Source organism: Lagopus leucura, unplaced genomic scaffold (genome assembly GCF_019238085.1).
Source record: "Lagopus leucura isolate 7727_CA_CO unplaced genomic scaffold, USGS_WTPT01 Super-Scaffold_739, whole genome shotgun sequence".
Taxonomy (NCBI): domain Eukaryota; kingdom Metazoa; phylum Chordata; class Aves; order Galliformes; family Phasianidae; genus Lagopus; species Lagopus leucura.
The window spans coordinates 10,419,152-10,445,833 of NW_024962255.1; the positions used below are offsets into that span (position 1 = coordinate 10,419,152).

General features: G+C 48.2%; 1 protein-coding gene across 1 annotated transcript; it reads left to right on the top strand.

The window, feature by feature from the left end:
- HK1 (hexokinase 1) lies at positions 1-26,657 on the top strand. The gene is made up of 18 exons (XM_042862993.1): positions 1-116; positions 5,432-5,594; positions 8,377-8,525; positions 11,405-11,524; positions 12,683-12,778; positions 13,729-13,828; positions 13,918-14,101; positions 14,646-14,801; positions 16,190-16,423; positions 16,985-17,289; positions 17,542-17,690; positions 17,785-17,904; positions 18,870-18,965; positions 19,852-19,951; positions 21,155-21,338; positions 23,586-23,741; positions 23,906-24,139; positions 24,808-26,657. Exons 1-18 carry the CDS (start codon positions 54-56, stop codon positions 24,950-24,952), a joined length of 2,754 nt encoding a protein of 917 aa, XP_042718927.1. The 5' UTR covers positions 1-53; the 3' UTR covers positions 24,953-26,657.
- Positions 26,658-26,682: the final 25 nt, after the last annotated feature.

The following is a 26,682-nucleotide window of genomic DNA, read 5'->3' on the forward strand; positions in this document are numbered from 1 at the left end:
TCCCGGGGCGCCGCATCGCTGCGTGCGCGGAGCCGCCCGCTGCAGCCGGCAGGATGATCGCCGCCCAGCTCCTGGCCTACTACTTCACCGAGCTTAAGGAGGACCAGGTCAAAAAGGTAGGGTTCAGCCTCGAGGAGGAAGGGCTGCACCCCCGCCGCAGCCCAAGTGCCTGCTTTTTTTTTCTTCTTTTTTTTTTTTTTTTTTTTCTTCCTAAATTATTTATTTTGCTGCCGTCGTTGCTTTGTCCCCATGGCCACCCCGCTATGGGCGGCACAACCGTGAGCCTCACCCAGCCCGAGCAAGGCGAGGTGGGCACGGCTGGAGTGCCGTGCTGTTGATGGGGATGGGTGCAGCCCCAGGGGCCGTTCCTGGCTCTGGCATCCTTCAACAGGGGACTGCTCCTCTCCGGGCCGCCGTGAGCATCCATCGCTCAGCAATTGCTTGCAGATCGTTTTTGAGTTTCATCTCGCCGTGTCTTCTGAGTATATAGGCGGCGATGCTCGGAAGGGAGAAGTTGCTCTGTGGGTATTTTTGTTTCTTCTCCTGCATTAAGCAGCACGGTTGGCGTAGCAGCCCTGTGGCGTGATGCACAGCACGGGGTAGATACAAACATGGCAGGGAGGTCCTGGCCGAGCACGCTGCAGGGCTGGCGGAGCAGGGAGCCTAGGGCTGGGGATGTGGGGATGCAAATCAGGAAAATAATTGCAAATGTCACCAGGCCCCGCTGTGCTGCCGGGCTGACGTCACGGAGCAGAGGCTTCCCTTCCTTTCTGCCACCTCCTCCGGCGCTGCTACGTGACCCACTCGGCGCAGCCCAGTGCCCACCAAAGGCATCCATTCCTACAGTACTGTGGGGAAGCCTCGGCCGTGGCATTGACAGGGCTGCTCTGTGGGGCTCACCCTGCAGGAAGAGCCATCTTCTCTCTGGGGCCCCTGCCTGTGCCCGGGGGCACTGCCCTGCCCGCCCTGCCTGCCTGCGGTCCGTTCCTCCCTTGCATCAACCCAAGCAGCACCCCTTTTGCTCCCCATCTCCTTCCACCATTTTGCCTTTTGGCTCTTCCATTCTGCAGCTCTTGTGAGGAGCTGGAAGGCCTTGAGGGCCTTCAGCCCCTGCAGTAGCAGCTCCTTGCTCCCAAAGGCCCTTCTTTCCCTTTCCCATAGGATTTGTGCACGCTGCAGCCGATGCTGGGCCTGTGTGCCTGGGTGAGGCCTCCCCTGCCCGGCTGTGCTGTTATATTTAGCAACCCCAGATAAGCGTAGGGTTGCATGCTGCGGTGCTGCGTGGGGAGGGCTGAGAGGAAGCATGTAGGCCTCCATGGTACTCCTGGGGGTTATTTATTGCAGGCTGGTTTGGCAGCACGAGCTGCTGATGGCTGGTGGCATGGCAAATCATTTGGCTGGGGAGCAGGGAGGCATTCTTCGGTTTGGAAACTAAAATGAAATCCAGTAAGAGAAAAGCAGGCTGCCCATTCTGGAGGACTTCAGACATCTGCTCCTGCCTACATGACTTGGGGCAGGTTTTGAGCCCCTTCACTTGAACGTCTTTAGGTAGAGTCTCTGTGCTGCTCAGCCCCTGTGTGACCCTCAGGCTGGTTCCAGGCTCGTGGTTCAGGCTCCCTCAGCCTGAGGAGCAGGGTCTGCTGCTTCTGTGTTGCTGGATGTTAGGCACTCTCTTACTGTTTTAGAGGAATTTTGGCCCCACCTTGCAGGTTTTGGAGCATTGTACAGGGCGAGTCACAGCAGGCAGGAGGAGCAAGGCAGTGTGTAGGGTGCTGAAGGACACACAAAGCCTTACACACTTGCACATGAGCCTGCTGCGCAGAATCAAGCAGGTGACGTGCAATGCCATGTACTACCCAAATAGGGTGGTTTGACTGGGTCGTGACTGAATGCTTTGGTCCCAGCAGGTTTGTGCCTGCTGAGCTGCCTCTGGAGTGGGGAGCACTAGGTGTTGCCTGATTGCCCTATCAGGGGAACAGTGTCTTTTTGTCGTGTTGCCTGACATGAGAAGAAAAAAATCTTTTGAGAGTGACACCAAGATTATTAACTTTGAAAAGAATGTGATGGAACAGGGCATAAAATGTAGGTATCAAGAAAACCCCTGGAGCTCTGTCCTGTTGTGTAAAGGCTTTTCAGAAACTGATCTGATAAACAGTAAGGTTGGGATGGCTGAGCTGCCTGTTGTAACATGTGTGGCTCCTGGTGAATCTTCCCAAGGAGCACAGATCTGCAGGAAGGTGTTGGCATGGGGATGGGCGTTACACGAAGGCTACTACGCTGGTACAAAAGATGTTAATGATTTCCGAAGTTATGGGAGTGCCCTGCTCTTGGATGCTGCTGGCAGTGTCTGAGTTATTGGCTGTGTGTTTCATAGAATCACAGAGCCACAGAATGGTTTGGGGTGGAAGGAACCTCAAAGCCCACCCAGCCCCAACCCTTGCCATGGGCTGGCTGTCCCTCAGCAGCTCAGGTTGCCAAGAGCCACATCCATGGCACTGTGCACCTCCAGGGATGGTGTACCCAGCTCTGGGCAGCAGTGCCAGCTCTTTACCACTCTCTGAGTGAAGAATTTCCTTCTAACATCTAACCTGAATATCAGGTCTTTTAGTTTACAGCCATTTCCCCTTGTCCTATCACTATCAGTCCATGTAAAAAGTTGCTCCACTTCTTGCTTATAAGCTCCTTCCAGGTACTGAGAGACTGTTATCAGGTGTCCATGGAGCCTTCCTCGTCTTCCGCAGTGTGTGTGAGGATGCGCCCTCAGTGCTATTTATTGCATTACCCACTCACGATGATCCACACCTTCCCATGGGGCTCCTGCAATATTCCAAATTTCAAACAGCCCTTTTCTCCCAGTACAAAGAGTCTTTTTTTATGTGACCAAGAAAAATTACCTATGTGTGGTTTGGATGATGAAATCCCATTTAAAAAAAAAATATGCTTGCAAGTTCTGTCTGGCTGTTAAAAAACATTTAAAAAAAATGGAAATAAGGAAAGCTCCTGGAGGCTTGCAGAGCAGCAGTGAGGGAGGATGCCCATCCTGGAGGCAGCTACATATAGCAGTGTTTTCCGCCCCTTGCTGCTCACACTGTGTGCAGGGCTGTGCTTGGCAGGCAGCTACCAGGAGTCCCGCTGTCCCTGCCGCCCTGCTGCCACATCCCTTTGGATAAGGCTGGGATTTGCTCTCTGATCGGCTTTGGCCATGAGCAGAGTGGGGTGTTATTAAACCTCCCTCCCGTAATCCAGCCCCCATCTCCCTGCCCAGTTATTCACTGCTGTTTGCTGGGGGTTTTCCCTCAGAGGAGTGCTGCTTTTCCCTTTGGCTGTCCTGATGAGATGACTAACCCTTTTCCTGCCTGGGAGAAAATAGCTATTCCCCCTTCCCCCCCCCCCCCCCCCCCCCAGACTAATACACAGGAGCTATTTTGTTTTGAAGCATGGTTCTGTCCTTGCCTCCCCTCTTCCCTGCCCCATGAGTCCCAGCGGTGGAGATGGCCTCAGCATGATGCTCCTAGCCTGGTGAGGCTGATGGCTTTCACTGGCCTTTCAAAGGGAAACCAGAGCCCTGCCTCCCATTTTTCCCCACTGCAGGAGAGCAGCTCTAGGAGCATGGGCTTGCCTGGTCCTGACTGTGCAAACACCAAAAGCTGCACTCACGGCTGGGTAAGGTGGAATTCAGGGCCTCAGCCCTGTTTTCAGAAGGAGAGTGCAATGTTGTAAGGCGGTATTTTCATGGCGTGATGCATTAGCGTAGCTGTCACTGGGGGATTTGGGTGATGGGGCCTCTGAGCGGCAGCGTGGGCTGCTGACAGCCATGATAGCTCCAGTCCCCTCCCTCCTTTAAAAGGGAATAACCTCGGGCTCTGACATCACTGCTGAACAGGCTCTGCTAAAAAAAGCTCTGGCGGCATTTGCAGTGGCAGAGAGAAACCTTCCTGCAGCGTGGCACCAGCCTCAGCACCCGTCTGTCCGCACGCTGCTTGGTGATGTGCAGGGTCTGCTCTGCCTGCGTTTGCAGCCCCACGTTTCAGCCCCCAGCCCTGCTGGTGCTATCTATGCCCCCTTCCTTGGCTGCACAAGTGCCTGTCACTGGAGTACATCTGGTTTGGGTTGATACACTATCTGGTACTGCAGAAGTGCTTTTTGCAGAGCAATCCAAGTGGCGCTGGGTTTATGACCAGCTTAGGCTCTAATTACATTTTGGCTGTCTGTGTTTCCTTCATGTTTGGCATTATCCATCATTTCCTGTATCAAAGTCCCAGGTATATGGAGTGTTTACATATATACACTTTTCAAGGGGTGTTTTCTTGTTGCTTCTGCTGAGACGTAACATCAGCGGGGAGATGAGTGCTCTTGAGTCTTCCACAGCAGCAGAGGAGATGCAGAGCCCCGGCACGGAGGTGTGGCTTTGAATCAGGTGATTCTTCCAGTTTTGCTGAGGACATAAAACATGAGCAGGGCTTTATTTCCTCGATCCTGCTAAGCTGCGAGCAAAAGCAATCCCAGAGGTGTGGCTTCAGTTTGGACCATTTGTGTGCCATTTGCAGAATCATGTTTGTGAGGCAAATAATAAATGAAGGCATGAATAGACTGACAGCTTAGATGGATGGAGTGGGTCATACATTTGGCAAGGACTCCCAAGGCTGAGTTGTACTTCTGAGGTGCAAAGCATCTCTCACTCTTCCTGGCACTGAAGATGGCTGTAACGTTATAAAAGCAACGTTACCAGGAGTCTAGAAACACGTCCTTTTTCCAGGGTGATGAAGTTCCTGTCTTGGGAAACCAGAAGGGAGAAGTCAACCACTTTTAATTTGATGTTTTATGTTGAGGAGGAAGGTTCAACCTGCCCACAGCAAAGTTCTGCCTCTCCCCAGCCTCTGGCTGAGATGGTTTGCAGCAGCACAGGGAAGGTACTCTGGAAATGGAATCATCTCTCAGCTATTAACATAGCGCTGAAATTGCTGCAGCGGCTCCTTAGCAATTGAAGATTTCAACACAAGACACCTTGGTGCGCTGTGGCAATGCCTACATCCCCCCATGTAGGACAACAGAAATGTTTAGCTGTGGTTTTTCAGCTTGTGGATAGTCAGGAGAGATGAGAGGTGGAGGAAGGCTGGCAGTAAAGGTGTGAGGCTGTGGGTAAGCTTTTTCTGTGGGATGGGGAATGCAGAGTGATGTGGGGCTGGGCCTTGCCTTGGGAAGGCAGTAGGATGGGTTGGCTTCAACTAATGCAAGTCATAGCACTCGTACTTGTTCCTCGGTTTTGTATCAAAAGACAAGGCATGAAGTGCTCAACTGTGTTCCTGGCTTGGGCAGGGCACCAGTGCTAAGGACTGTCCTTGTATTATCTGTGTAATTCAGGAGCAGTACCTCGTACAGCTCTGCTTGGACACCTTGGGACATCCATGCTTGTGTTCATCTCTCTCCGCAGATCGATAAATACCTTTACGCCATGCGGCTCTCTGACGAAACTCTGATAGACATCATGGCTCGCTTCCGGAGGGAAATGAAGAACGGCCTCTCCAGAGATTTTAACCCAACAGCTACAGTGAAAATGCTCCCTACCTTTGTAAGGTCTATTCCTGATGGCTCAGGTAAGCATCTGAGAATTTTCTTTATTGAAGATGGTGTGCTTCATGGGATACCTGTTAGAAATGGTCCAAAGCACTACTGAGAGTAGTAGTTGTAATTGTCTGGTAGATGGAAGTCTTTGATAGCTCTGCTGTTGTGTTCTTGCCACCTTATGCTTTTTTAACTTCAATGCAATTTTCTATTTAAAAAATAAAGATAGAACAAGCCCAATTCCTGCATCTCCCTTGATTTAGCACTGCTAACTGTTATGTTGCAATGTTGTGTGGAAATTTGCAGCCTGTTGAGAAAGGCAGCCATGAAGCTGCTGCATGCAGCTGGGTAATGGGCAGGGCTTGCTCTAAGGGACTGCAGGAGAGGCAATCACGTGCAAGTGCTGCTATAGTTTTGCAGATTGTTCCACGGTATGGACTGGGGATGTGGTGTGGCATGGGGAAAGGGGCTCTGCCTGGTCCCTCCTGCTCCTCTGGCTCCAGCATCTTTGTGGTATAAATTGTAGATTCACTGTTGCTAGTTGAGTTTCTTTTCCTGAAATAGTCGGAGAGAAAACTGTCACTTAACATACAGAAAGCTTTAGGTTTTGTTCAGAGCGCTTCAACCTTTTTAATGCAGAAGGATAGCTCTTACTGAATATTAACTTGCTATGAGTCTGGCTGGAAATCAGCAGCCTGATCTGTCAGTTTGCTGCCAGGGAAGCTGTTTCTGAAGTGCAGGATTTGTTTGAAGTATGTACTGAGGTGCATTTAGGCTTGAAAAAGGGCCATCTGGCCCAGTGTTGATTTTTCATTTATTTATTGAAGGTAATGGTTTACATTCAAGAAATGATGCCCTGTAACGATAACGCTTATTCAGGTATTTGGCTTAATGAGGTGCTCCTGGTAAATGTTTCCTTCCAGTCTTGTCCCGATGAAGGTGAGGGACTGAATCTGTGATGCAAACCCCAGTAGGAGAACTGCATGTGCAATTTGGATGTGTTCACATTTTCAATGACATCTTCAATGGTGCAAAGCAATATTCAAAGCTTCAGCGTTCAGAAGCAGGAAGACAAGCACTGCGCAGCCCTTATCTCAGCAAACCCTGAGTTTGCCCATGTCTTAGGCAGTGTGAAGAGAAGGCTGCATTGAAAAGCAGTGCAATTCTAAGGGCTGGTAGAAGTTATGGGCTCCACTGTCTTTTCATTACATATTCTGTAAACAGGCTGTTGCTCTTTGTAATTTCTCATGTGGTGGTTGTTTGCTGTGTTAGACCACAATATTGCGAAACCATAAGGGCTTCTGCTGTGTGTTTGCCTCTTTTGGCTGTTGGAGGGCTTTGCTGAGTGGAGCAGGGCTCCTGGGGTGGTGGGGTGATGCGGAGGAGCTGTGAGACTGGAGGAGTCGTGGCCTGATGTTGGACAGTTATCTCAGAAGTGAGTTTGAGTCTGCTAATCCTCATGGTACATTGCATACCCTGTGTTTTGGCAGCAGTGCGGAGTCAGACAGCTCTAAGAGCTGAGGTTTGAAGCGGCATGACACATCAATAGATATTGATCTTCCCAGCTGCGAGAGCTCTTTCCATGTAGAATTTAGTTAGAAGTGGAGAAATGATGATGTTGGGAATGGCCTTCCCATAGGCATAGAGTAAAGTTGGAACAGCCTTAGATGCAAGCCTGAAGAGTGCTGTGGGATGGAATTGGTGATATGGAAGGCAGCTGGGGATGAAGCTCATCCCACTTGCAGTGCAGAGTACTTCTGGCACTGTCAAAAAGCACAAACCAATAAAAAACAAGGGTGAGAAAGCACTGCGTGCCTGTGCTGCTTCCCTCAGAGCAGCCTGGGTGAGCCGGGGATGCTGTGTACACATGCAGGTGCTTGCAAATAGCCTCAGTGATTAGCTGCAGCCTGGGCACACATGGCTGTTTGTTAAGGTGTGCTGCTGCTTCCCCAAATGCTATTCACAGACTTCAGTGATGGCTGTCTTTGTTCCCTCTTCGATAAGAGAAGATAGCAGGAGCAGTTCAGTCAGATGGTATTTGCCTTACTCTCCAGGGGGTACTGACAGTGTGGTTTCCCAGATAGCTGGATTGATTGCAGGGTTGTGTATTTGGCTTCAGACCTCTGAAATCCTTCCCAGTGCAGAGGGGGATGGAGGCACCCTCACTTCTGCCCTGATTCCTGGTGAGGTGCTTAGGAGTTCTATGCAAGGGCTTGCAGATTCAAGTAACTCCTGCAGCAGCACAGGGCTCTGCGTGGTGTGTCGGGTTGCCGTTTCTCTGACTTCTGTTATGTGACTGCAGACTGTAGTGAATCTCTGCTTCTAGGGGTGGAATGGGTAGCTCCTGCTTAACTATGTTTCCCTGTAATCTGTTGATTTCAAAGCAGAGCGCAAATCAGCCACTATTTGCTGCTACTTGCCAAAGTTACACAGGCTTACTTACAACACAAGGCGGGCTCATCAGTGCTCTGGCATCCCTTCGTTTCCTCTTCTTTTTCCAACATCCTTTCAGCTTTCTCCTGAGATCCTTGCTCTGCCAGCTTAGTCATGAGATCTGGATACAAACTGCCCGCTCTCGGTTCATTCTTTCTGGATGAGCCCTCACTGCAGTTACCCATGCATCAATGGCAGCCATCCTTGCCTTTGCACCATGTTCATCTTCAGCTGGGGGGAACTGGGCTGATGCTCTGCGTGGATGCCCTACAGCTAAAGACTTGCTTGCCATAAGCACTGTGCATTTCTCTGTGCATTATTTTTTTCCCAAGTGTGTGTTACATGCAGTTTTTAATCACCTGTGTCTTGTTTTCCACATAGAGAAAGGAGATTTCATCGCTCTGGATCTCGGTGGTTCTTACTTTCGAATTTTGCGGGTGAAAGTATCGCATGAAAAAAAGCAGACAGTACAAATGGAAAGTGAAATTTATAATACACCTGAAGATATCATGCATGGCAGTGGGACACGGGTAAGTGCCTCTTCCTTATGACTCCTCCCTAAAGATTCACTGCTTTCACTCTGCACTTTTTGGAAAAGAGCGCAAGAATGACCAGAGCATCTTAACAGTACCACGCATGGATGCCCTACAGCTCTTTGTCAATGCTGAGAATAAATAAGCTGTAGTTAGTAACAGAGCATTCATGCCTACTGCTGCTCTGCTGTCATTGTGCAGGAGACTTTTGGCCTGACATTGTGCAGGAGCAAATTGGCCCAGAAATAAAAATTCCAGCGTTTGTAGTAAACTTACCTTCCAGAGATAGGAATGGAAGGCAGGAAGACGACTTAGTATTGTAGGCAAATGGCATGCCCAACCCTGCAATTCTAACACAGTTGAGACTGGATGGAGGAACAAGAAGGACACTAAGGAGAAGCTGAGAGAGGAGCTGCATTCTTTCCTGGGCTTTGTTGTGTTTGTGTTTTGGTTTTTAAATATCCCAAGGCTATTCTGCTGTTGGGAGGCAGCAGCTTGGAGCTCAGGCTGATAGATTCTCTCATAGTTTTTTAACTGGGAGAGGGAGCAAGGATGGCTTCCAGTGACTCATGGTGGGCAGTACTTCTGGTATTTAACTAACAGGAAAAAGAGGGCTGACCATCACTGAAATTGCATCCAGGTCGTAATTGTCTTGTGACAATATGCGACCACGACTGAAATGCTTGTTGTGAGACTTGACAGGAAAACATGGCAGATGCCTGGGAGGCACACAGGCAGGTGATGATGTGATGCACGTGGCTGAGGTTTGTGAGATCTCTGAGCTAGATTAGTGGAATACTTGGACTGAACTGCCTGCTCAGGGTAGGCTATGAAAATGTTTTTCAGCAGACTGTGTGATTAACTTTGGTGAGTTATACTCTTTTAGCCTAATATATAATCACCTTATTGAAGGGATTGCTGTTTGTGGCTTTGTGCCTTGCTGGTGCAGTATGTTTTGATATTTCCTACTTCACTGCATTCAAAGTTCTACTTTTCCCCATCTGTCAGGTGTGGCCTGACAGCTTTGACAGTTGGAGACAGTTCCCTGTCAAAGTCAAGGGCAAAACTCTTACTGACTCCTACAATGTAATAGCAGGTCTAAAATTTGTAAGAAGTCTGTGTTCTGTGTTGTTCTGTGTCAGCACAACAAATGGGAGCACGTGTGATGCTTGATTTCGGTTTTGCTTTCTGTGTTGGAGGTAGGTTTTGAGTTTGTGACTGTTCTCCAGATCTGAAGGTTTCCTTGCTCCTTTTAAGTCCTCCCTATTCAGGAATCTGAGCCTGAGCTCAGGTCTGCAGCTGCCTGCCAAAGCCTGCTGGCTTCCCACTGAGTGCATCCTTGAGGAAACCTCTCTGGGCCCAACTGAGCAGGCAACGTCATGGCCAGAGTCTTGGCCTGGTTGCTTAGTTGTGTTTAGGTGGGGGTCGGCCTCTGCTCCCCCACCTGTTAGGTGGGTGAGGGTGGACTGGGGTTGGGCTGGGTGAGCTGAGAGGGCTTTTCCAACCTGAATGATTCTACAGTTCTATCTATGATACTGCTGGGCTTCCAGGACTGCACACCTGTGATTTGGACTTTTCCTCCATCTGCCTGCCTCACTTATATGAAATCCTCAAGAACTTGTGATGTTGCCTCTACCGTCCTGGCAGAACTGGTTATTTGTGAGAAGTGGATGTTAGTGTGGACATGGGGAGCACACAGATGCATCCTTGAGTCTTCTTAGGAAAAAACGCACTGCGCTTAATGGTAGCAAAATCGATAAATGCCTCCCTTTTTTTCCCCTTCTTTTGAGCAATGCCTTTATTCTGTGCTTTACTGAAAGCAGTAGCACACCCAGAGCATGCATTATTGAGCAGACACAGCTACTGTAACATGAAGAATGTAGCTAATAGTTAACTGGATTTGCCCATGCACGTTTTGGGTCGGAGCGGTGTGCGCGTGGCTTGCTGCGTGCCTCCTGAGTCACGGTGCACTGCCTGCAGCCTGCCTGCCTGCTGACCTGCAGAAGGACATCCCAGTGGGCTGCCAGGACCTGCACAGCCAGCTGCACTGAGAATGCTGAAGGATCTTCTGTAGTCAGACTCATGAAGCATGCCCTGTCTCTTCTTGACATGGTCGTGATTTGTTGCATAAGAGAGGAATTTTGCAGCAATGTCTTCAGTCAGTATCTGTTTCCTGCTCTCCAAACTCCTGAGGGGTTTACACTTGGCCCCTGGCTGTTGTCTGTAATTCTGCTGGCAGCTGGAGCTTTAATGAGATTGAGTATGTAGCAAGATACTTCCTACATCTCTATTTTGTTTTTCATTTGGCTGTTGTTATTACTGTGTGCCTCCCGAAGAAGCCATCGTGTCTTATTACTTCACTGAGTGCAGTGTGTCCCATGCTGCATCACTGTGTACCCAGCAAAGTGGCCTTGATCTGCCCCAGACAGCAAAGGGCAGCCTCTTCCCTGGGAAACCACTGTTGCTGGGCTTAATCAAATTAGATCTCGTTTTAGGAACGAGTTAAAGGTGTTCTGTTAAATCGTAAGGTTGCACACACCACTCACTGACCCACTTCAGACAGCCAGACATTCCTCTTGGTGTTCATGATCGTCTGTAGTGCTCTGCTGTCTCTGAGACTGTAAATTGTTCTCAGTGAAGCTGCAAGGGCTAATTGCACCCAACAGATAGCTTTTGGTACTCCCTTCCAATTATCCCCCTCAGTGTTTTAAATAACACAGGACATGCACACGGCCTGGGAATATTTCTATAGTTCTGACAGTAACATCTCTAAAAATCTGGAGTAGACCTTTTCCCCTTTCTCCTCACATGCTGTGGAAGTGTGCCCTCCCTCAACCCGTAACTCTCATCAAGGCGCTTTTCTGCTTTCCTTGCAGCTTTTTGATCATGTTGCTGAATGCCTGGGAGACTTTATGGAGAAACAACAAATCAAAGACAAGAAGTTACCGGTTGGGTTTACCTTTTCTTTCCCGTGCAGACAATCTAAGCTGGATGAGGTAAGACGACTGCACACCTTTTTTAACATGCAGAAGAATGCTATGAAATTAGAATCCCAGACAGGTTTCATGTTTTTGGAGTAAGTGAGTGCTGTGCTTCACTGTCAGATTGGTATTTATGCTTCTATGCGAGGAAGCCGGTTAGCAGATGACAAAGAGGCATCTGATGTTTTATACTGCCTCTGCGGGAGCTCCTCAGGGTTGTGGTTCGCTGTGTAAACACAAACAGCAGGTTTGCAGCCTTTCACCTCTGCGTGGAGGAGAATTGGGAAGGGCCCATCCTGCTGCTGAACTTCCCGTGTGCACACACCAATTCAGCTTGGGGTCTTCCTCGCAAGCAGTGGTGCTGAGCCATGCCCTCCTGTATATGATGCCTGGGAGCAACATGAGCAACATGCTTTTGCATGCAAAAAAACCCAGCCTTGCACGGAGTGACTGGTGTGATTCCCATGACAAGTGTGCTACAATATTTTCCTTCTTTTGCTCTTTATAGCGCAAGTGACTCAGCAGCCTCCTGGTGCAGCATTGCTATGGCAATGGCGTAGCAAATAAATGCAGGGAAGTCAACCCCATGCTGCACCTTTAGTACGAGGTTGTGCTGTTAGAGCCTGACCTGTTTGCTAGCTTGCAGGGCTGCAGGCACCCTGGTGCACATCTCCTAGTGTTGGTGCTGAGCAGGGCCAGGTGAGGCAGTGCTGATTACATTTCACACTGCTTGAGCTGTGCGATGTATTTGAACCATGCTGTATATCAGGATTTTTAATAGAATTTATCATATTATACATGCTTTTTGCTGAGGTTCTTCTTTGTTTAACTTTTAAATCTTGTTCTCTTGCCTCATTTGTTCTTGTTTTCATCCTTTTCAGCATAGAAATTATTTTCATGCTTAGACTTTGTGTCTAAGCCTTGGCTATAATGACTTTTTATATGTGTACATATGTTAAATATACACCTAATCCCAATACTTACCTTTGAGCACAGGTACATACCATAGGTGTTTAAGCATTTTAACCCTTGCTCCATTTCTGATATTTCCGTTTAAGAACAGAGACCTGTGGATGCTGTTGAAGAACAAAATCTTGTTTTTAAAGGGAAAAAAGTAAAATTGACTTGCTTTTATGGTGGCACTGTCCTAAGGTCGCTCTCTTGTTTCATCAGGGTATTCTGATAACCTGGACAAAGCGCTTCAAAGCGAGCGGAGTGGAGGGAGCAGATGTTGTGAAGCTGCTTAACAAGGCCATCAAGAAACGTGGGGTAAACTGGGCTTTGTTTTTTTTTTTTTTTTCCCCTCTTTTAAACTCTTCATCATAGCAAACTGCTGTTTCTGTGTCACAGACCTTTGTTCACAGCACTGACTTGAGCATGTGGTGTGAGTGATGGTGCACTTGCATGTAGACGTGCTGCTTGCTGGGAAAAATGAAGTGATCTTACCATTACTGTGTGGAAGCTGTGATGCTCCTCGTAGCACAAAACTCAACTACTACGTAGTGGCTTGTTGCTGGCAATCTTCAGCAATTCTATCACCCTCTAAAAACTGAGGAAGTGCTGCCCTTTGGTTCCACAATTTTTCAGCAATACCCACACATTTCATTCCTGAGAAGCTGCATGTCATGGTTCAGGCTCCCCCGCAGCAGCTCAGCAAAGTTGTGCAGTAGGCTGACATGGGAGAGGAGCAGAAGAGAAGGGGAGTTTTATGCTCAGTGAGCTGTGTTGTTCCTTGCAGTTTCTCTCTGCAGATTTTATGGAGGGTGATGGTAACCAGGTTGCTGATTTTAGACAAGAAGGCTTTGAGCATGAGATGGGATGAATTTGGGCTCATACAGTGAGATGGGGGTCAGCCTCTCCTCCCAGGTAATAGCAATAGGGCAAGAGGTGATGGCTTCAGGTTGTGCCAGGAGAGTGTCAGGCTGGGCATTAGGACATACTTTTCCTCAGAAAGAGCAGTGATGCAGTGGCACAGGCTGCCCAGGGAGGTGGGGGAGTCATTGTCCCTGGAGGTGTTGCCATGGAGATGCGACACTGAAGGTCCTGGGCAATGGGGTTGGGCTGGGTGAGCAGAGAGAGCTTTTCCAATGCTAATGATTCTGTGATTCTATGATTTTCCCCTCTTCCTGGTGGAATTAGTTCTGAGCAAACCAATGACAAACACAAGCAGTGTTTTCCAGAGAAGCCATATGTTACAGATACTGTTTTTCCTCCATCAGGACTACGATGCAGATATCATGGCTGTTGTAAATGATACCGTTGGGACTATGATGACCTGTGGTTTTGATGACCAACGTTGTGAAGTTGGCTTGATCATTGGTAAGACGCATTTCTGCTGCAGAATTCATGTGGCTTTTTTCCCTTTGCCTGGCGTGTTTAATTAGTACTTTCATGGCCTTCCCATAAAGGCACTGGCACCAATGCCTGTTACATGGAGGAGATGCGGCACATTGACCTAGTGGAAGGGGATGAGGGCAGGATGTGCATAAACACAGAATGGGGGGCCTTTGGTGATGACGGCTCACTAGAAGACATCAGGACAGAGTTTGACAGAGAGATCGACCGTGGATCCCTAAATCCTGGCAAGCAACTGTGAGTAAGGCGGTTACTTATGAACTTTTGGGCTTCATTTGATGTGTGGTGTGGTTCTGGCAAAATATTTGCTGTCACCATAAACAGGAGATGGTGGTGTGGTCCAGGCATGATCACATTTTGCCTGCAGTTGGCCATCTGACAGGATGACTGGTTGTTCCCTGTGCAGGTCGGTTTTTGTGCCTCTTTTGTCTTTGCTTCAGAATTGCTCCTTTAGCAGCCCTGATGCAGATAGGACCTTTCTGGGAGGAAGGATATGATCAGAGTCTTGATTAGGGCTATTTACTCATTAGCTTCAATTCACAGCTTATCAACGCAGCCCTTCCTGGAGCCAGACAATTAAAGTTAACTCTTGCTGCTTTTCTTTGCTGCATTGTGCTCCCTTTTCCACTCATGTTGTGAATCTAGAAGTTCAAGAAAGCCTGACTTTGCCTGTGCCAATGCAAACCACTGTTTGGTGTATGTGGTGCAAATGCATAGCTGGTCTATGCCTCTTGGTGTAGCCTGTGAGCTCATGGCTGACTGCTGCTGCCCTCTCCTGCAGGTTTGAGAAGATGGTCAGTGGAATGTACATGGGGGAGCTGGTGAGGCTTATCCTGGTGAAGATGGCCAAGGAGGGACTGCTCTTTGAGGGAAGAATTACCCCTGAGCTTCTCACCAAAGGAAAGTTTGAGACAAAGCATGTTTCTGCCATTGAAAAGTGAGTACTCCCTTCTGCTTTGACTTCCAAATGACTCTGAATGTTAATTTTCCAATCTCTCTTTTTGCTTTGCTGGGGAATGAGCTGCACTGGAGATGGCAGCCGTCCTCCAGCATGGGTACATACTGAACATGTGAGGATCCACAGGAGGCAGTCAGCACCCTTTTCTCAAAACCACCAGCTCCGCTGAGCTGAGAGGCAGCAGGTTTCTCCCTGTGTGTGTTTTGGGAGGCACGATAAAAGCCTGACCATCCACACTGCTACAGCTACTGTGCTTTACCACTCACCCAGCTTGCAAAGACCTAAAAGTTGCTACCCTGCAGCTAAACGTGGGAGTGAATTGGCTTAGTGCCTCCTCCCAAATACTTGTGTTGCTTCTTGCTGTATCCACGGGATTGCTGGGCAGCAAGAAAACAAGTGTGACAAGGCAGAGCATTCAGTCTCGTAGGCAGCGCTGGGCGACCTCTGAGCTATGCGCCAGTTGGTTTCTTACAGTGTCATCACCCTTTCGGTCAGTGCCTACTGGCTCTGTCCCCCACGTTCTTAAAATTCACATCACTGGGGTATTTGTGCTGTAGTGACTGGGCCAGCTTTTCTCTTTGAAAAGCTTCCGATTTTGGTGCTCGTGTACCAAGGGGAGTGCAGTGAGTGCAGTGCCAAGGGGACAGGCAGTGACTCCCTGCAGGCTGTCTAGTCTGAACAGCTTTCCAGTGAATGTGTGGGTCCATTCGTGCTGGTCTCACATCCATGTGGAGCCAGTGTAGTGATGAACAATAGTGAGAAAAATGTAGATATTGAGAAACTTGGTTATCATGAGCAAAATTAGACCTGAAATTCTACCTCACCGTCCAAAGAGCACTTTGGTTGTAAGTAGGGGGCACATTCCTGTGCAGTTTCAAATTTCTAGCTGGTGCTAACTATGTGCGAGAGTGCTTAAAGAGATGTATGGGAGTGTAGTGATGGCAGCAAGATATACACCTCCTGTTTTTGTCTTGGAAGTGACTGAGCTGCACATGAGTGAGTTTTGCCAGAAACTTTGCTTTCAGGCTGGGTTCTAGCATGGGAAAATTGAGTGTGAGAGGCAGAAATTCATTGATGTTGTAAAAGTCTGAAAAGAGAGCCATTAGGATGAATCACTTAGGCAACCTTCGCTCAGGGTTTTGTTTTCCACGCTGCTTGATTGAACGGGTGCTGGATTAGCTGTGCACTCAGACCTGTGCTGAGTGGTGAGGCTGGTGCTTCCAGCTCCAGAGAAGCTGGTTTGAGTCTGAAGAGTTGGTCTTTCTAGCCCCTTTCTCATATGCTATGCAGGAAGATATGTGGCTGAATGTGTCTCAATCCTGTATTTTATAGCCTAAGGAGTACTCATTACTACCCTTTCTTTGTAGGAGCAAAGAAGGTTTGAACAAAGCCAAAGAAATCTTAACCCGGCTGGGGGTGGAGCCGTCCCACGAGGACTGCATAGCAGTCCAGCACGTCTGCACCATCGTGTCCTTCCGCTCAGCCAACCTGGTGGCCTCCACGCTGGGTGCCATCCTCAACCAACTGCGGGATAACAAAGGGGTTGGCCGCCTCCGCACCACTGTGGGCGTCGATGGCTCCCTCTACAAGATGCATCCACAGTGAGTTCCCTGCTTGGCTCCAGCCACAGGTTCTGTTTTGCAAAGAGTTGGATGTGTAATCCCAAGATGTCACCCAGACTGGATGTGAGATGATGAGGTGTCCAAAAAATGGGTGTGGGCAGTTCAGTCTGAGATGGGGATCTTATGGGAAGGAAACCTGCCTTTAGTTGAAGAGTGAGATTAAAAACACCAACCAACCAGCCAAACAGAAAAACAACAAAAAACAACACCCAAAGATAACAAAGCAGCCAAAACCCCAAAGTAATTGGATACTCCAGTATCAATGAAAGCTATGTAGTCTCTGAGTACGTATTCTCTCATAGGGTCTCAATAGATGTCTCGGAAGGAGACTTCATTTACAGAGTCTTCAGCTGCGCAGATGGGTTTGGCTTTGAGGAAGACCTACATTAAAGTACTTAGGAATTCAGGAGGAAAGGAAAGGGACAGTGAGGAGGAGCTGCTCTTCCCTGGCAGTTTACCTTCTTGAAAGGCTGTAGCTCGAGATTCCGGGGCCCGGTGGGGAGGCAACACAGAGGATGAACTCGCAGCCTCTCCCCGCAGGTACGCTCGGCGCTTGCACAAAACCACCCGGCGCCTGGTGCCTGACTCAGATGTGCGGTTCCTGCTGTCAGAGAGCGGCAGTGGGAAAGGGGCAGCGATGGTGACGGCGGTGGCGTACCGGCTGTCGGAGCAGCACCGGCTCATCGACGAAACGCTGGCTGAGTTCAAGCTCACCCATGAGCAGCTCCTGCAGGTGAAGAAGAGGATGAGGACAGAGATGGAAGCAGGCCTGAAGAAGAAGAGTCACGAGACTGCCAAAGTGAAAATGCTGCCCACCTTTGTCCGCAGCACACCAGATGGCACAGGTATGGGAGTACCAGAGCTGGAGAAGAGGATGTGGCTTGGATGCGTGGGCACCCAATGTGAGCCGTCTGCAATGAGATTTGGGTTTGGTGAAGGGTGAGCAGGTCTGTTGTAATGAAAGAGAAGACTACCTCAAAAGAGAAAATGCCAGTCCCGGACAGGGCAGCCTGTGCTACCCTTGTGCTGCAGGCAGCCCAACCCCATGTCTTTGCTTCTTATTCTTGAAATGCACACACACACATATTCTTTTACAGAGAACGGAGACTTTCTGGCACTTGACCTCGGAGGGACAAACTTCAGAGTGTTGCTGGTGAAAATTCGCAGTGGTAAAAGGAGAACAGTTGAAATGCACAACAAGATCTATGCAATTCCTATAGAGGTGATGCAGGGAACGGGAGAAGAGGTGATTATCTGTGTTTCTCTTCTACAGCACTGCTGCTTTTTGAAGAACAGTTGTGTGATGTGCAACTTCAAATGCTTGACTCTTCTCTTTAAAGCTGTTTGACCACATCGTTACCTGCATTTCCGACTTCCTGGATTATATGGGAATAAAAGGTGCACGGCTTCCTCTTGGCTTCACGTTCTCCTTCCCTTGCAAACAGACCAGTCTGGACGCTGTGAGTTCCTTAATTTTCTTGAATCTGCTTTTGTGCTTATGCTAGGCCTGAATTCTCTGCTTTTGGATCAGCCATTGGGCACTTACAGGGAAGTCGTAAGAGGGGAGGGTTCATGCTCTGACTATGACTAGTAGAGCTCCTCCTATAGTTTTTTTTTAAGGCAGTAATTCAAATGCTGGTTAGCCCATGGCCGTGACAGATAAGAGCATTTAAATTTTCCATGATGGCAATGTGCCTTTTTTTAATGCAACATGTTTTTTTCCAACCATATAAACGCACTGGACTGTGCTACCTCCCTGGTTGTGTGAGCAGTAAGCAGCACTGGCTCTGTCCCCCCCTGCTGCCAGAGCCCTTCCCAGGCTGATCTGGTACTGCCAGATGAACCAGGGACTGCTGTAGCCTACAGTTCCTGTTGAATTCCTCTGCTGCCATGTATCACCACCAATTCCATCTGTGCAGCTGTTAATAATTTCTTGTTCTCTTAGCATTTTCTTTTGTTTGTTTTTGGAAGAAAGATACATTTTCTGTTGCGTTCTTTACTTTCTGAGTTTGTCGCGTTGCTGCAGTTTGGGCAGTAGCTCTGTCTCCTGGTGTGATGGCTTTGTAGTGAGCTGTGCTTTCAAAAAAAAGTAGTTTCTGTCTCAAACTAAGATGTCTGATGTTTTCCTTTTTCGTTTTAACTGTCTTCTTCTGTCTTTGGGCATGATGCAGAATGATTCACTCATTAGCAAGTGTTTCTGTCCTGGAAGTCTGGAGACTGAGCATGGTTAGTAATGTTAGATGCAAATTCCAGAGATAACAGAACCTTCTGTAAAACTACACACTAAAGCACTTCACATTTCAAATGCATATGCAGGGAAATTATTAGATAGAAGTACTCAGTGATGTTCCCTTAGGGGGATATGGGATTTGGGGCATTCTGCAGTACATCAGGAAGTGTGATAACCTGTTTGCTTTTTTTGTAGGGTATCCTTCTCAACTGGACAAAAGGATTCAAAGCTACAGACTGTGAGGGAGAAGACGTCGTGTATTTGCTAAGAGAAGGAATTAAAAGAAGAGAGGTGATTTTACTTTTCCTTCCTCCTAATTCTCCCCCCCCTGCAGGGCCTACAGAACTCCTGGTTAGTCTGGCTCCCTCTGGTGGGGTTAGTGTGCCTCCTGCCTTGCATGGAAGGTCCAGACGCACCTACTTTGGTGGCTTGTGGCTCTGCTGGCCACATGTCCTGGTCACCATAGAGGGCAGTCTAGGAGAAATGAGAGAGTTCAGCCACCAAACTGCAACTGCTGCTGAAAATGGGCCGTGCTGGGGAATTTCTTCGCTTAGTTGTTTTTTTTTGTTTTTTTTTTTTTTCCCCCAGAGGCTTCTGACTTTGCTAAATTGAACAGAGCTTTCAAAGCAGTTTTCAAACCCTGTGGCGATTGCCACTGCATCAGAGCACTGAGAAAGCAGGAGTATTCAATGTAGTGGCTGTAGGAATGCTTCTCAGTGCACCCTAAATGACAGGCCCCTGTAACACTTGTTCTTTAAAAAGCTTCAAGCAACTTAACTGATGCTTTCTAGTAAGGGAAGAAAATAACCAGAGGACAGCGTGAAATTTAGCTGAGTTTTATCAGCAAGTGCTGCTGGATTTGCTATTGCACTATTGAAATAAAGAATGACAACAGCTCTCTGCTGTGTGCCTGTATACAAGATCTGTACTCAACTATGCATAAGCCAAAGAGAACAGCTGGAAAAGTACTTCCTTCTGTTGTTATAGTCTTTAGCAGGTAGAGTATGCAAGGTGCTGTCACTGCTTGCTGGAATGTTAACTTCTGACTTTTGCACATGTGAAATCAGGCCAGTACTTCCAGTTGTTTGTTTTGGTAGTGTCCCTTTTGGTGCTGCCTTTGGTGTGGGGGGTTTCTCCAAACTCAGAGTTCTCACTGTTATTTTTTTCTTTTCCCAAGGAGTTTGACTTGGATGTAGTAGCTGTAGTGAATGATACAGTGGGCACAATGATGACTTGTGCTTATGAAGACCCAAACTGTGAAATCGGACTCATTGTGGGTATGTTTGAAATACTTCTGTCTGTATTCTCATTGGGATATCCCTGTGCTTTCCTAAAAATATGCCATTTGTGCACACAAAGGAAGGTTCTGATTGACTAAATGCATCTGATTGACAAAATGCATCTGCTACCAGCTCCCTTTCTGGCAGTTGAACAGCTGAAATCACAGAATCACAGAATAGCCAGGGTTGAAGGGACCTCAAGGATCACGAACCTCCAAGCCCCCTGCCACATCCAGGGCCACCAACCTCCACTTAATAGTAGACCAGGCTGCCCAGGGCCCCATCCAATCTGGCCCTGAACACCTCCATGGACAGGGCATCCACAACCTCTCTGGGCAGCCTGTTCCAGCACCTCACCACTCTCATAGTAAAGAGCTTAACTCCATAGGTGTCTGCTGATGCCTTTGCACATGTCATGCCTGGGCTTTGGCTATCCTTATGGCATGGATAGTGTGAATTTACAAAGTTCTCCAGAGAAATTAGTTCTCTGGGCCTTGCCCAGTAAGAAAGAGAAGGGATCAAAGCATCTGTGAGCTTAAACAATGCTTTCAAATTGGCATTGAGGAAGATAAAATATTACCAATTACTCCTTCAGACAGCTGGAGAATGTCCAGGATGAGTCAGCACAGTGCAGTGTAGGTAGGAAGCCGTGTCTGTGCTGCTCCACTGCTGACATGTTTGCAGGGGGAGTTCCCTGCAGGAAGGGCATGACGTCCTTGGGATGCTGTGAGCATCCTCTGTCTGTGCTGTGGCCCTGCCAGACACAATCTGCAGCTGCTGTCTGCGTGCAGAGCAGGGACTTGGTAGGTGGCCTGGGATAATAAGAGCAAAAACCCCAGGGCTTTAGCAGCTCTCTGTCCCCTGCTTGAATTGCTTTGGCCATTGAATACTTTGGAAACTGCCACAGGTGAGACTGGGTCTCTGCTTTTTGCCTGCTGGCAACAAGAGATCATCTACAGCCTGTCAGTCTACAATTGAATTTTGTGCATCAGAAAAAAACCCACCCAACAAAACAAGCAAAAACTACACAATACCCTGCCACTAGCCACTAAAATCTCTGGAGCTTTCTTTGCTTGATGCCTCAGAACTTCCTGAAGTTTTCCCTTCGCCAGATTTTCCCCCAGATTTCACAGGTCTATGGGCTTTGTTGGAGGTGACTGCCAGGAATTTCAATATTTTTTCAATGTTTTTTCTCTTCAGGAACTGGCAGCAATGCCTGTTACATGGAGGAGATGAGAAACATAGAGATGGTGGATGGTGAGCAAGGACGGATGTGTGTGAACATGGAGTGGGGAGCGTTCGGGGATAATGGATGCCTGGACGATATCAGGACAATATATGACAAAGCAGTTGATGACTATTCACTAAATGCTGGAAAGCAAAGGTACTGTGGGATAAATGCTGTGCTGAGAATAAGCCAGGCTGCCTCAAATGCTTTTAAGAGAGAACTGGATTGCTCCCAGGTCTCAGAAAGGAGAGGTCAAGAGTGGAGAATGACTGCAGCCATTCTATCCTGTGTAATTTCCTCCTTCTCTGTTTCTCTTTTTCTAGCCTCCAAGAGGGCAAACATCTCTCATCTTCTCTTTCTACTGTCTTTTATATTGGTAGTTGAGGTCCTAATCATTGCCAAGCTGTTCTGCAGCAGCATCTCTGTGTCTTCTTTACAAAGCCCTAAGTTCATTTTAACTACTATCAAATTCCTTTTCCAGCCCTTTGAGTAGGTAGAGCCCTTATGTCCACTGAATGTCTGTCCAGTGCTTGTTTGCTGCCATGGAACTGTGGTGCAGGGTTTTTGGTGAGAGTCTCAGGAGACTTCTGATTACTGCCCTATTTCTCATGCCATGTTGTATGCAGTGGTGTCATGATGGCTTGTCATTCTTGTGCTCTTGATCTCAGTTCAATCTCTTTTAGCTGAACTCTCCCTGTAGAGAGCTCTTGGAGTTGCAGAATTACAGGATGGCTTGAGTAGGTACAGACCTCAAAATCATTTAACTCCAATCTCTGGAGGGCTGAAATGCTCAGCCTAAACCTGCTGGCATGGTTTGGAGCTTGAAGCTGATCACTGTAATGCAGTTATGAGCTCTCTATCAGTTGCAGCCAATTCTTGTTTGAGGCAATTTTCTGGATAATGTGGTACATTAGAGGACCTTGGCCCCATTTTGGGGACTCAGCTCTTGTGTGAGCATTTCCCTGTGCCCTGTAAGAAAGGGCTGACAAGGAGTGGACCCAGCATGGCATTACTGTGGTGACACACATGTGCTGCCTCATGCCCAGACTGCTATTTTTCTCTGCAGCAGTGCATAAGAAAACTGTGCAAAAAAAGTAAACCTGCCTGGGAACCTCGGGGATGTGGGCAAGTGGGAAGGTCCCTGAGGAAGCTCTTGGGAGGCTAAAGTGCAAACAGGCGCAGAGGGGCAGACACTGAGTGAGGCTCATGCAGCGGTGGAGCTGGCATAGAGTAAACAGCCATAGGAGGGAGGCTGCCAGGGGGAATAATTGATTCCAGAAAGAGTTGGGCACTCAGGGCCCTTACTGGGTACAAGCCTGGGAGAGATCCTGGTATTAAATGGACTGCATGGCCTGCTTCCAGGTGGCTGCTCTGCTGGGCTCAGTTCCCTACAGGGCAGGAACCCTGCTTAGAGCTTCAGGAGGTGAAATAAAGGATGCATCACTGAAAGCACTTTTCACTAAGTGAAAAATTGTTCAGTTCTCATTGCTAAGGGCACAGCTCGGTTACGGAGCACAGAATGCTCCTTTCACACCAGAATGATGCTGGAAGGGAAGGAGAGCCAAACAGACTCCTGTCCTCACCACAGGGCTGCCCACGGCCACATGGAGAGCCACTACTTGGTGTGTGCCAGGAGGAAGTCTGCAAGGGGAAAACATTCCCTCTCCGCAGACTGGGGCAGACCTGGTGGGAAACTAGGGTTTGTGTGCTGAGTGAGAGGTTTGGAATGGCTTGGTTCCTTCTGCTGGCTTTTGAATACTGGTTCTCTACAGGAAATCAGGTGCTGGAATTAATTGAAAAGCCCAAACCAGCCCTGGTCCCCTGGCTTGCTAGCATACAGGTCAGTGACTCTGGGAATGTGCTGACCATACCTCTTCACCTTTTTTTTTTTTTTTTTTTTTTAACTTTCAAGAGCTATTTTGCAGCACTCCCTTAAAAATGCTGTGCTCAGAGTGACCATACCTTGTGACTTTGCTGTACTTTTCCTGCACGGAGCCACTGAGCTTCTTCTACTCAAGGTCCCATCCATGCTTTGAGAGGACTCCCCAAGCTGGACAGTGGCTACAGGTTTTCCCCAGGTTCTGCTCAGCACTTTGCTAAGGAATGCACAGCAAACAGCTTCCATTCAGGCACCATTTGTCTCTCTGGCAACAATTTTTCATTTCTTTTGTATGGGAGAAATATTAACTGTCATTAACAACTGCCTGCCTGGGCAGAAATGGACATGAAGAATATGTGAGGTACTTTTAGATGGACTCACAAGGTTTGCCACTGAGTGTTTTGCTTTTTCTTGCCATAATAAATGACTGTTCTTTTTCAATTGGTTTGCATGTTTCATGCCCTGCCTGCACGTGTCCCTCTGTCAGGTGTCCCTCTGAGCTGTGCTGCTGGCTTTCCTTGCAGGTATGAGAAGATGATCAGTGGGATGTACCTGGGGGAAATAGTCCGCAATATTTTGATTGACTTCACCAAACGAGGGTTCCTGTTCAGAGGGCAGATCTCAGAGACACTGAAGACCAGACATATCTTTGAAACCAAGTTCCTTTCACAGATTGAAAGGTAAGGGCATCGTGTGGGAGGCTGTGCAGAGTGAATCAGTGCGGTAACCTGTCGTGGTGCTGCTGGCGGGGCCTGACAGTGGAAGCAGCTGTTGATGCAGTGAGGCTCCTGCCAGTGGCTCAGCTGAGGAAAGCCTCTAATGCTGTGTTCTTCTGCTCCCACAGTGACAGGTTAGCCTTGCTTCAGGTGCGAACCATTCTTCAGCAGCTGGGGCTCAACAGCACATGCGATGACAGTATCATTGTCAAGACAGTGTGTGGAGCGGTGTCGAAGCGAGCAGCTCAGTTGTGTGGTGCTGGAATGGCTGCAGTTGTAGATAAAATTAGGGAGAACAGAGGCTTAGAGCACCTGGAGATAACGGTTGGTGTGGATGGGACTCTGTACAAACTACACCCACAGTGAGTATTCACCTCTGTGTTTGTTTTGCGACCTGTAGTGTGTTGCTGCGTGTCCTTCTCCCAGGTGGTTTCACTTGTTTGCTAGGATGAGAGCCAGGGAAAAGAGATCTTAATCAGGGTTGGCTGGAGCCTTCTAGAGGGTTATGAGAGGATCAAGAAAGACTTGGGAAGGACTCAGGGGCTGTGCCAAGCTGAAGGCGACACAGCTTGCTGAACACGTTTGAGGCCACGTTGCAAGGGAATGATCTCTGACAATGACAGAGCAACTTGAGTGCCTGACGCTTCTCTGGGAGATGGCTCTGCTCATCAGGCAGAGGGGATGGACCACTAGGAAGCAGCAACAGGCGAAGGCAGGGGGTCTAGCACAGTTAGGTCCACAGGGAGGACAGGAATAGTGCCTGTCTCCAGTGTAAGGAGGTAGATGAGAAGGAGAAGAGCATACAGTATCTTTTTTTCCACTTTGCTGTAGTTCTAGTGGTCCAGGTAGACCCGTATGAAGAGAGAGAGAGAGAAGAGACCTCTGCTCCCAGTCTTCTCACCCACTATAGTTTCCAGCATTTAATTGCCTTTGCTGTGATAAGGGGAGCACTGCAAAGGCCTGCAGCAGTGCTGTGCTCTGCAGGTGCTGCAAGACCTCCCTTGCCCACTGCCAATGTTTCCCTTTGCAGCTTTTCGAGGATTATGCACCAAACAGTCAAAGACCTGGCACCCAAGTGTGATGTGACTTTCCTGCTCTCAGAAGACGGCAGCGGGAAAGGGGCAGCGCTCATCACAGCAGTGGGATGCAGGCTTCGTGATGCCGAGCAGAACTGAACTCCACAACCCTGGCCTTGAGTCTGTCTCGTGAGCACCTTCTCCTAAAGCAGCGACTGCGTAGTCTGAACTGGTTTAAAAAAAAAATAAAAGAAAGAAAAGAAAGAAAACAGCAGAACTCACTGCTTTATCGGGAAAAAAAAATGCAACTAATGACATAAAAAGAATAGGATTCAAGATAGAATGTGTGCTGTTAATAATATCTCCTGTTTATGGACCCCAATCTGCATGTTTCTTATTCACCTTGTTGGTACCTTTCCCATCTGTAGGTCATGGACAAAACTGGTCTATAATTTCCGCAGTTACAAAACAATCGGTTGTTGTCCGAGATGAAATTCCCCCCAGTTGATGTGCGTTGAGATCTGCCACTGCGTCGTACCGAGTGTGACCTTTGCAGCTTCCCTATGAAGTGCACTGCCAGCACGCTGACCACCATCCCTGGGTGCTGATGCTTTCTGTGAAAGGGAAGCAACAGTTCCCTCCCGCAGATCTACCTGCTGTTGTTTTGTTTAAGGCCACTTTGGAAGAATTGCGGTGTGTCGGCGCTGTGCACGCACGTAACTCTATAGTGGGATTTGACAACGCGACTTACTTGCTTTCTTGATGCCTGTTTTGTCATGGTAAAATTAAAGTAAACGCCCTTGTCCCACTGTTCTGGTTCCACTGGTATTTCCCCTTGCTTCTGTGAACGGTGTTGTGTTACTGAGCAAAATCTGTAACATTTTGGCACGAAATCCCTACGGAGTCCAACAAAGCAGCTGGTGATTGGGGTAATCCAAATCTTCAGACCTGGGAAATGAGTAAACCTCTGGTCCCTGGGCTGTGCTGACCTTCATCTGTTTAAAGAGTTCTTAGGAAAGTTATTTTTTATTTCTTCTCATTAGTTTAGCTCAGGGTGTGCGGCTGCCCTCCTAGGAATCTGCAGCTCAGTAGTATTGCTCAGACGCGTACTTCTGCCTCTCGCCTTAAATGGGTATTTGCTTCCACACAAAGCTTTAATCTTTAGTACTGTTAAGCAGGCACTCAGAACACGAGCATTCAGCTAGAGCTAATGACCAGAAAGGAACATGGGGGCTTTGTTTTATCCTTGACATTGAGGACCTAAACAAACCACAAAGACAACATCAGGCCCGGCTTATTCCAAGGACTAAAGCAATGACAAAGACCGTGTACACTTGGTGCATCCTGCCCTCTGTCGAGTTCGAGTCGATGCCATTACTGTATCTGCACAGCAGTCAGTTGCATTACTTACACTGAGAAGCAAGTTAGGAAGGCAAAAGCTAAATAACACTTGCCAGTCGCTCTGCTTTCTGCAAAGAGGGAGACCACGCAGCAGCGCTGAATTCCCACTCTTCTACCAAAATACATGTGAAGTCTCTGCATGGTTCTCCCCACTCTCTTCTCCCGCAGAAAGTAGCTGACAGCGTGCGGGCTGCTCCTCTTCGTCCTCTTGCCACCCGTAAGATTTGGATTGCCCTACCTATCGATAACATTTCAATATGCGTTATGGTGCACTGTGAGTGAATGTTGTAAAGTAACATGTGAGTCACAAACAGTCATTGCAGCTTTAAGTGTGTCTACCTGAAAAATTGCATGCCTGACTGGTTTTGCAAAGGTAGAGAGTCTTTTTATTTTGCACACTAGTAGCTCTGATACTAGTGTTACATGGTATTTGTGACAATATTAAACTTTCTGATGTGTGTTACCTGGTGTTTAGTGGTTCTTTCTGG

Bases quoted from the DNA above. Each gene is read 5' to 3' on its own strand.
- HK1 (XM_042862993.1), top strand. From the start codon at position 54: ATGATCGCCGCCCAGCTCCTGGCCTACTACTTCACCGAGCTTAAGGAG. The intron at 14,102-14,645 runs GTGAGTAAGGCG...CCTCTCCTGCAG, and splicing joins CTAAATCCTGGCAAGCAACT to GTTTGAGAAGATGGTCAGTG. The intron at 16,424-16,984 runs GTGAGTTCCCTG...CTCTCCCCGCAG, and splicing joins CTCTACAAGATGCATCCACA to GTACGCTCGGCGCTTGCACA.